This window comes from Prinia subflava, chromosome 16 (assembly GCF_021018805.1).
Source record: "Prinia subflava isolate CZ2003 ecotype Zambia chromosome 16, Cam_Psub_1.2, whole genome shotgun sequence".
Taxonomy (NCBI): Eukaryota; Metazoa; Chordata; class Aves; order Passeriformes; family Cisticolidae; genus Prinia; species Prinia subflava.
Window position 1 is genome coordinate 11,805,566 of NC_086262.1, and position 10,418 is coordinate 11,815,983.

The following is a 10,418-nucleotide window of genomic DNA, read 5'->3' on the forward strand; positions in this document are numbered from 1 at the left end:
AGCCAGGGGGAGGGATCTGCCCCTGCTGCACCCCTGACACTCCAATCCCTCATCCGGGCAGGGAGTGATGGCAAACCCCTCCATGAGGACCCTGCCTCCCCAGGGTTCTCCTGCCTGGCAGAGACACAGCTCTCCAGGAAAAGTTTCTCCCTCTCTGCTCTTCTCTCTCTTCAGGTTTTGTTGGTTTTTTTTTTTTTCCTCGACATTTTTCCTTCTGAGGGTAAGGGGGTGTCAGACTTCTGCATGCTGAACAAGCTCTGCTTTGCTGATAATGTATTCCCAAGCAGGAGCTGCTGCGTGGTCCCAATCCTGGGTGCCTGGGGACAATCTGAGGGAAGCAGGAGCTCTGGGTGGAACCTTCCACCTCTGGGCTGGGGGCTCCCCTGTAGAGAGGAGTAGCACCAGCCCTCTCCCAGAGGCCTCAGGATATTCCTAGGATGTGTCTGTTCTCAGCCAGCCCAAAATTTGCTCCTGCAGGACTTTGGGAGCCATGCTGCTCTCTTGCTGCCGTGCTCGGGTCTGGCCACCTGATGGAGACCTTCATCCCCAGTGCTCCCCTCCATCACTAGGCTGCCTCTCCAAAAATCCATCCTGCCCTCCACACTCTGCTCCAGCTCTGCCTGCAGAGCTTTGGTCTCTGCATCCCAGCACGAGGCTGCCCCAGGGTGGGCACTCAAGGTTGGATGCTGAACCCCAAACACCCTGGATGGGCAGCTCAGGAAGGATCCACGGGTCCTGGGGGGCTGCAGCAGGTGCCCTGGCTCTAAGGGGATGGGGCTTGCAGCAGTGCCTCGCACACCAAACCAGCCAGGCTGCCAATTACATATTGCAGAGATCCCAAAATTACTGGGACAGTTTCACATGCAAGCTGGGGTCTGGGGGATGTTTAGTTGCTGTCCTCTGGGAAGCTGAATTTGGGGTTATTTTTAGATAAGATTATAAATACCGTGGTGAGGAGAGCTGATTTACATTTAGGGCTGTGTTTGCAAACGTGCCCTGTCCCTACAGGCCCAGCACTTGCTCCTGCAACCACAGGAGCTGCTTTTGGCTGAGACAGGGTGTCCTCAGTGCCACCCACTCCCTGACAGCAGGGTTCATGGGCAAAGACCCTCCTGTGGACACATCCATGATACTTGGGGACACTCAGCAGGTGCCATGTGGCTCCCTGGAACCATCGTGCACTGGATCTGAGTGGGGGGAACTTGCAAAACAACACGTCCTCAGATCACTGGCATGAGAAAGAACACAAGTGGCCCTGAAGCAGAACTCCTGAGGTGCTCAGGGTGCTCTGCCCCTCTCACCTGGAGCAGTTTGCTGGGATGCCCATCCCCTGTCCTGATACTGGGCTTCCCTCTCTCGGGTGGGAGTTGCCAGTGGTTCTGGAGAGGCTCTGACGCACCCCCAGTCCTGCCTGACACATCCCATCCCTATTCCATCCCCGTCCTATCCCACTCCCCTCCTCTTCCCAGCCTAGCCCAGTCCAGCCCAGCCCAGCCCCACCCTCCTCTCATCCTCCTCCCCATCTCTATCCCAGCTCCATTCACTCCCAGCCCATCCCCTTCCCACTCGCTCCAGCCAGCAGGATGGAAACAGCCAGGGTGGAGACAGCCCGTCCCCGCCGGCAGAGGCAGCCACCACCCCTCCATCCCTGACGGCCCGGGAGCATCCCCCTGCCCCATCCCTCCAGGCCCTCATCCTGCGGATCCTTTGGAGCTGCCTGGGGCTTGCCAGGTGCTTTGAAGGGAGGTTGGGAAGAGGGGAGCCTCAGCCTGTCTGTGAAAGCACATCTCCCGGGAGCGGGGAACTCCACCGCCTGAGCATCTCTCCAGCTGCTTTAACTCCTTGGCAGCCAGAGCACACACGCGGTCCCAGGGGATTTCAGCTCTCTGAAAACACGGGATTTTGGCACATAGCTGCATTTTTCACAGCACAGACCATTAATACACATTGCTGTGATGAGGAGAACACGTGGCAGAAGCTGCATGTGCTTTCCCAGCCCAGTGTTCAGACACAGCACAGCTGGAATCAGTGGTGAAGGACAACTGCTGTCCTCGGGCTGGCGGCTTTGCTCTCTCCAAGCACCCAGAGATGCTCCTGACTACTCCTCCTCCTTGTTTTCAAGAACTAAGATATTCCTTCAGCTGTTTCCCCTTGCAAAGATTCAGAATCCAACTCTTTTTAATTAAAATACAGATGACAGCAGATCCACCACTGTGGCCAGGCTGACTGCAAACCCAGCATCAGCCCAGCAGATCCAAACCTAGAAAGAGGAAGTGAGACCAGATGAACATTTTCTTGGGGATGTTAGTAAAAGGGAAGGGAGAAAAATCAAGCCTGTTTTCATGGAAATTTCCATTTTTGAAGAAAAAAAAAAATAAAAGAAAGACTAAACTTGGATGCATTTATATAAATATGGAAATGAAAGCCATTTCCCAAGCCTTGTCACCACCCCACATCCAGCCTTGGTGTCCCTTTTTCTTCAGCACCAACTCTCCCTTAGCCAATATTTGTTCCCAAACCCCTGCAGCATCACCCCCTGCTCTCCCCTGGCTTTGGCTCTGCCTGCAGCAGCCTCCTCTTCTTCAGCAAAGTGTTGCTTTTATTTTCAGCAACTGGTTGGCTTTGCCAAACGGCAGCCAGTGCCGCAGCCCCGCCGGTGGTGCACATCCCCAGGGACCGGGCTGGCTGGTTTGAGGTAGTTTGAGGATGTGGAGCATCCTCTTGGCTCTCACCTCCACCCAGGTGATGCCATGGGAACCAGTCCTCTTGGATCAACGTGCCAAGGGAGCAGGGATGGAGTGGGGCTGATAGAGGGGCTGAGTCCCCTCTGAAAGCTGTCCTGTGTGCCTGCAGGGATGCAGGGAGCCAGCAGGGTGGGGTGGCACAGTGATGGGCGTGCACGGAGCAGCAGGGACTGGCACACACACCGCCACACTCCAGCTTTTCAAACTCCTTCCCAGCTCTACAAGAAGAGGCCTCCTCTCTTCTGCCTTGCCGTCAGCTGTTTTTTTTCCTTTGTTTCTGTAGAAAATCCCAATACCCCCAAATAATCCAGCTAAGAGTAAGAAAAAAAATACAAACATGTCATTGCATTTTCTTCCCATCCTCATCCCTCTCTCACACACAGGGCTTGAAAGCGCACAGAAAGGTATTCAGTGTGCACGCTGCCAATTGTCACATCTTTCAATGACAGATCTTAAATGAATGTTATTTTGCAAGGGAGAAAGAGAAGGGGGGAAAAGGAAAAAAAAAAAAAAAAGAAAGCCCACACTGCTCATCCAAGAGCTGACAAGTCCTAACGGGCCTCATTTTCCAGAGACAAAAATAACTATTTTCAAAATTCACAGCAGGGCCTTCGCCTACACACGCTGCACCAAGAGAAACCTGTGGGGAGAAATGTAAAACACATTGTGTAAATGGAAATGCACCATGCATCCAAAACGATTTTAAAGCTATTTACCCCCTTCCATCCTTGCCAGCTCTCCTGTGAGCACCCGTATGCGGGCTCACACCCTGCTGGAGGCACGGGGGCCCAGAGCTTTGCTGGCTTTCCCTGGCCCCTGGCGATAGGATGGGCTGGCTCCCCACAGCAGCGGGTGATGGGGAGGTGTTTTCCTCCCCACACGTGTGCTGCTGGAAGGGCAGTGCCCATCTGCAGCGAGGGGACGCGGCGCGGTGTCGACAGGCAGGATGTCCCCATCACCCCGTCCTCCACTGTGGCTTCAAAGTCCTGCAGCTACAAAACAGCAGATCAGCTTCTGCAGAGACCTTCTTGAGATCTTCCCTCTGCCCAAGGTTCAGCAATGGGATGTGGGGACAGGGACAGCTCCAGCACTGGGAAAGGGCAGACGTGCCAAGCGGTCGGCACACTGGATGTGTAGGACTGATAGGGAGGAACAAGAGGCTTGCACATGAGGGGGCTGTCCAGGCAAATTTTGGGTGAAAGGCTCTGCTGGGTGGCTGACCCATGTGGAGTCCACGACTAGAGCCTAGGGCCTGCCTCCCAAATGTGAGGCCAAAGAGAACCACCTGTCCTCTGAGAGCATCCTCCATGGGCCACAGCTCCTCATCAGGGCTGCTCCCGGCTCCCCCAGCCAGTGGACAGGGGAAGCCACAGCCCCACGAGGTCACTGTGGCAGCATGACAGTCCATGACGTTGGTCTCAGGTCTGACATCCATGGTCAAGAATCCATCCCTCCACAAAAAAGCAATGTGGCCTTAGGTTTGGGGGAGGCCCTCGAGTTCCCAGAGCAAGAGCAAAGGTTGCAGCTGCTCGGCAGCAGGCTGAGAGCCAGGAGTAAATAGAGGGAAATGACAAGGGTTAACGTGAAGGCAGAGCCCCCCATGCTTCCTCCTGCCCTTGTGATGGCCAACATTTAAAGTTTATGATTGGCTGCAGAATCCTTGAGGAAAGGGTCTCTCTCTTTGGAAGCAACTGTGCCGGGCCAGCCCAGCTCAGCACAGTCATTCACTACCACCAAGCACCGCACCAGAGACCATATCAACCTTCCTTATGCACTGGGAGCAATTCCCTGTGGCCACCACTCCAGCCAGGGAGGAGAAGTGTTTTGGAGTGAACCCTGGAGCAAGGGAGAGCAAGGGAGCACTGGCCACCTCCACACATGTCCTTCTCCCTCGCTCCCACCCCATGGCACTGCAGTCCAGATGGGTGCATGCTGGGGCAGTGTCCTGTCAGATGCGGTTGGACATGAGCCTGGTGTTCAGCTTGCGGAAGAAGGAGCGCAGCTTGCAGATCTTGCATTTCTTCTTCTTGTTCCTGCTTTTTAGGGGCTCCCGGCCGCCTTCCCACTCCTCCCCATCATCCTCACTGGCCCAAGGTCCCCAGGCACCGCCGTTGAAGTCTGGGTGAGCCCGGGGGTTCTCCGCAGGGTACCGCACTGGGATGGCCGTCCGGTTATAGTGCACCAACCTCATCAGGAGGCTCCTGACCACATCTGGGCGCTGCTCTGAGAGGTCGTAGCGCTCGTAGGGGTCGGCCGTGATGTTGAAGAGCCACACGGACTTCCTCAGGCCATCAGTGAGACGCTCCAGGTTCCACCAGCTCCCTGGGAAGTTGGTCAGGGTCTGTGGGGGTATCCAGTCGCTGTACCCTGGGTCACCAGTGAGGAGCTTCCACTCCCCAACCCGGATAGAAGCTTGCACAGCCGTGTTCCAGATGCCAAAGCCGTCCTCCAAGGAGCCGTACTTGGCGTGGTTGTACAAGGGGTCGATGTTGTGCAGGATTTCGGTGCGTGGCGACTCCTTGCCCTCACTGATAGCAGGCCAGACATCATAGCCATCCAAGCCTTGGACATTGCTCAGGTTGCCCCTGGCCAGGCTGACCAGAGTCGGATACCAGTCTGTAATGTGAACCAGTGCCCAGCTTGTCCGACGCTTGTGCTTGATCAGGGGACTGTGGACAAAACCAATGCCACGCACTCCCCCTTCCCAGTACGTCCCTTTGCGGCCCCGTAGCGGCCAGTTGCTTCCCCCGGAGAAGGTCTGCCCACCATTGTCCGTGGAGAACACGATCACACTGTTGTCATAATAACCATACTTCTTGAGGGCCCAGGTGATGTTCTTCACCGCCTCGTCCATGCAGGTCACCATGGCCGCGTACTTGCGGCGGGCGACGTTGCCCATGGAGCGGTAGCGGTAGATGTACTCCTTGGGGGACTGCAGGGGCGTGTGGACCGCTTGGAAGGCCACGTAGATGAAGATGGGCTCCTTGGGGCTGTGGGATGCCAGGATCTTGCTGACACGCTGGGCATAGAGGAAGGTGGAATACTTCCCGCTCTGGTCCCAAGCCACGTCCTCCCCTTCGTGCAGGTCGTAGCCGCAGACGCCCGGCCCGTCGCAGTTGTCGTAGGTGTAGTAATCCACGTTGCCTGTCAGGGAGCCCAGGAATGTGTCGAAGCCCCGGCGAGTGGGCAGGCACTCCTTCTTGTAGAAGCCAAGGTGCCACTTGCCCACCATGTGTGTGGAGTAGCCGGCTTCCTGCAGCTTCTGTGGCAGGGTGACCTGGTCGAGGGGCAGGCAGTTGGGCTGACGAGGGCGGATGATGGAGTGCTGCAGTCCTGTGTGGATCTGGTACCTGCCAGGAAGAAGAGCCAGAGCAAAGCAATGGTGATGAGGAGCAGCTGTCATCACTGGGTGAGGACATGGTGGCACTTTATATGTTAGAAACCCAAAACAAATGCAGATCTCCATGTGACCCCACCTAAACCAATGAAGCAAGCTCCAGCCAGGGACAGGGAGCTCCTCATCCATCCATAAGAACCAAAATCAGATGCAAAGGACACAGAGAGAGGCTCAGTAAGGATCTCACAAAAATGCCACCAGCATTTGTCCCCACTGCTGCCAGCCTGGGGAGGTGGCTGGGCTGTGTCAGGGCTGGGCAGCACAAGCAAGTGGGTTCATAATGCCCCATCTGAATGTCCCCACCCTCCCTGTCCTCCCCTGCTTTGCACACCACAAAGATGTCTGGGACCCCTCAAGAACCATCAGGAGAGAAGGGAGGCCTTTGCTTGGACCCTGGTGGGCTCCACCACCCTGGGCAGTAGGTGACCACATCCACAGACACCTCCCTGGGGCCCACTCCTCAGCAGGAGGTGGACTGGTGGGATCTGCCTCCTACCTACTCCTGCCAGTGAGTGCTGACCACACAGCAGTGCTCCAGAGAAAGCCCCACCTATCCTAGAAGGCAGAATGGGCCAGGATAAGGGGACATCTGACTGCTCTGCCGTGGGAGAGGGAAATGGAGCAACATCCAGCCTGTACTGGCCAGTGTGGCACTGAACACGCATGCAGAGAAAGCACAGACCAAGGGCCTCACAGCAAATCTCCAAGGGCCAGTGTGTCAGGGACTACCTGGGGACACAGCTCTTTGCCCAGTACCAAAAACCTCCTAACTAGAGACCACCCTCTCCCAAAGAGACATCCATTACCCAGCAGCATGCACATTTTGCTCTTGCCATGTGCCACTATTTATCCTGTGTGGAAATCAGCTGTTCACCCAGGAAGCTTTCTAGAGAAATCCAGGTCTGCTGGAGGATCTCTGTCCTCTGCCAATACACCAGGGCATCAGCCTAGCAGCAAGCTGGGGTTAAGCCCCTCAGACCTACAGAAGGGACAAAAGGGGGGCATGAGGAGGTTGTGAGCAGGCGCTGGCTTACCTGCCAGTTATCAGCTGGCTGCGGGATGGGGTGCAGATGGGCTGGATGTAGTAGTTCTCCAGCTTCACCCCCTCTGCTGCCAGCCTGTCCAGCGTGGGCGTCTGGATATCTGAGCCGTGATAGCCGACGTCGTGGTAGCCCTGGTCATCGGTCAGAATGAAGATGATGTGGGGTGGCCTGGTGAAGGTGGGGGGCAGTGGTTTCTCCATTGGGTCTGTGGCCACGTCGGCCACCAAACTGGGCTTCATCCAGTCCCAAGATAAATAGCCAAAGCTGAGCAGGCTGACGAGCGAGAAACCCGTGAGGGCATGGACGGCCATCCCGAAGCACCGTGCTGCCTGCCGAGGGAGTTACTGTCCCAGCATCGCCTCACAGCCACGAAAACAGGAGGGCTCCCCCTCCTCCAGGAGGGCTGCCTGACCTAGGGGATGCTCCCTGCAGCCCCCGCAGCTGGTTTTGCGGGAGCAGCTTCCATCAAGGCACACTCGAGTGCACACAAAGAGCTTAATCCGGCGGGGCTGGGTTGCCTTCAGTCAAAGGAAAATAAGCCTCGCTGTGCTCCAATCGCGCACATCTGCACGGCAGGACGGGCTCCTCGCAGGCACTGGCGGCGGCCCGGAGCGGCTCGCCAGCGTCCCGAGCGTTGGAAACACTTCCTGGCTGCCTGGGGCTTTTCTCCCTGGTGTTATTTCTTTATGAAGAGCTGCACAAAGTCCTCGTCAGAGAAAGTTGCTGGCTTCTCGTCCGCTCCAGTCCTGCGCCTGCCCTGCTGTCCAGACTCGGGATACGACGATCCCTGTCTTTAAACTCCTGCGGAAGAGGGTGCTAAAGTTCAAGCCCAGGGGTGCCGCGCTCTCCTCCCCGCTCTCCGGGCAAGAGCCGCCCTCTGCTTTTCCCAAGCTCCGCTCCAAGGCAGAGTCCCAACATCTGTCCAGGAGTTGGGCTAAGCCGCCAGGTTTATGGGGAGCTGCCGGCTTGGCCCCTCCCAGCTCAGCAGCTCCAGTAAAAAGCTGGGAAGCCCCAGAGCAAGCAGGGTCCGAAGCGTGGCATTCCCTGAGCCACCAATGCTCCCCTCCCTGCTTGCACAGAGGCGTGTGACACACGGACCAGGGCCCTCGGTGGGATGCTCAGCTGAAGGCCCCGCAGCATCCAGCCCGGGAGGGCAGCAGGAAGGGCTGGATCTCTGGGAGGGATTGCTGGGGGAGCTGCTCACACTGACAGGATCACTATCCAAATAAATCCTGAAGGAGGAGAAGCTGAAAAAACTTGTTTGAACATCCCAAGTGTTAATAAAACCACCCAGGGACTCGCAGAGCACTACGGAGTGGTGGGTGCTGCTGCACCCATTTTTCCAAGTGGGAAGGGCCATTGTCACAGCCAGACAGGGGCGAGGTTTGGTGCAATCCAGGGGTCCTGATCTGAGCTTGGGGTCCTGGGATAAGGAGCCAGTGCCCTGGTGCTTCAGGGGGCATTTTGGCAGAGATGAGGGATGTCCCTGTGCAATTCCTTCCGCAGGGCCAGCATTCATCAGGCATAGGGAAGCCCTCATGCCTGGTGTGCATCTTGTCCCCCTCCACTTTCCCAGCAAAGGACATGGCCCAGGAAGGGGGATTTTGGTAGCACGAAAGTTCACCCACCCCTGTCAGAGCTGGGAGCTGAGTCCTGTGGCTGTTTGCAGTCCCAAAATGATGGGGACCTGAGGGGTCCCAGTACACTGTGGTGGGGGCTCACTGGGGGTCTGGGAGGGCTCTGCCTCCAGAACTGGCTCAGAAGAGCAGATGAGACAGATGGCTCCAGGACCCCTACATGTCCCCCTCCCAGATCCCTTCCTCTGGGTCCCCTCCCTGGGCTCCTCCCACACTCCTTGTCCTTCCACTGACCCTTCAGTCCCCAGGTGTCCCCCCTGTCCCATGCCAGCCTGCTCCCTAGGGCCCTGGACACCATGGAGGAATGGGGAGGAGGGATCACAAGGCTCCACACTCCCAGGGACTTCAAGGAACAGCAAAGGGAGGATGGACTTCTCCCTCCTAGCTTTAGACACAGGCAGCGAGGATGGGGTCAAGGACAGGGGCCAGAACAGAGCCAGTTTCAGCCAGGGCTCAGGGGCTTGCACAGGGAGGGGTGCAGGGGATGGGAGCAGGAGGCAGGGATGGATAACTGTGTTCTGTGCTTTTCCCTGCTGGCAGGAACCCCTGCTCACTTGACAGCTCAGAAGGGCTGGGCTAAGCCCTTCAGTGAGATTTGATTAATCCCCAGGGGTGCATCTCTTATTTCTTCCACCCTCTTCTCTTTTCCCTTTCCCTCGCTCCTTCCCACCACTTGTCTCCCTTTTCTTCCCCAACACCTTCAGTTTTGAACAATATCCTCCTCTTGTAAAAACCTGGACCTGACTGAAGGGACATGGAGGCGGGGGATCCCTGTCTCCTGGGTCCTGTGTTCTCCTGTACACACGGCTCTGTACACACCCCGAACCAGACACAGAGTTATCGCCAGGGGCTGTAAACACAGCTCTTTCCAAATAATAAATAATGGTCCATTTGGGTGAGTATTACAGATGAGAGAGGAAATTGAAGATGTCAGGCCTGAGACATGGCAGAGAAACTGTGTTCAAGGCAACACAGATCACTGATAAACTATGTCTTGCTTGGGGCCAGAGGATGAGCGGGAGGGAGGTGCAGAAGGGGGCAGCAGAAGGGATGTGTGGCCACAGGAGTGGGTCTGGAGCCCACCTACGAGGAACAGGGCTGGATCCCACCTCAGAGGAGCAAGAGCAGAGCCAAGCAGCTCCTGGGTGCATGGATTTGCTGCTCCACAGCCGTGTGGTGGGGTCACATCCAGCTCACACCCTTAGGATGAGGAGGCACAGGCTGGGAGAGTCATGCTGAGTTTAAGCTGCTGTCAGTGGCCAAAGCTCAGAGGGTTGAAAGGAGGGAAGGAGTGGCAGCAGGGATGTAGGCACATGCTGACAAGGGGAGGGAACCTTCTGTGACAGCCAGGGCAGCTAGCTCAGTTAAATCAATGATGGGTCCTAGTTGGCCCCAGGTCTGGGGAGGAAACAACGGAGTTAATTCAGCGGAGGGAGCTTTTCCAAGAGCCAAAGGGTGAATAAATGGTGAATTTGTTGGCAGTGACCCTGCTCAGAAGGTTCAGGGACAGCTGGCTGGGTCTCCGCAGCACATGGACACCTTCTGGGTGCCCCTCCAAGAAATGATAAAAGAGTGAAAAGCAGCAAGAAGTACAGTG

General features: G+C 56.6%; 1 protein-coding gene across 1 annotated transcript; it reads right to left on the reverse strand.

The window, feature by feature from the left end:
• Nucleotides 1–2,176: 2,176 nt before the first annotated feature.
• Nucleotides 2,177–8,074, reverse strand: ARSI (arylsulfatase family member I). Its single transcript, XM_063413699.1, has 2 exons — nucleotides 7,176–8,074; nucleotides 2,177–6,094 (listed from the first exon to the last, which is right to left on the reverse strand). Exons 1-2 carry the CDS (start codon nucleotides 7,493–7,495, stop codon nucleotides 4,693–4,695), a joined length of 1,722 nt encoding a protein of 573 aa, XP_063269769.1. The 5' UTR covers nucleotides 7,496–8,074; the 3' UTR covers nucleotides 2,177–4,692.
• Between the last annotated feature and the right edge of the window lie 2,344 nt (nucleotides 8,075–10,418).

Coding starts and splice junctions, on each gene's coding strand:
- ARSI (XM_063413699.1), bottom strand. CDS start 7,495: ATGGCCGTCCATGCCCTCACGGGTTTCTCGCTCGTCAGCCTGCTCAGC. Junction 6,095..7,175: donor AGCCAGCTGATAACTGGCAG/GTAAGCCAGCGC, acceptor TCTTCCTGGCAG/GTACCAGATCCACACAGGAC.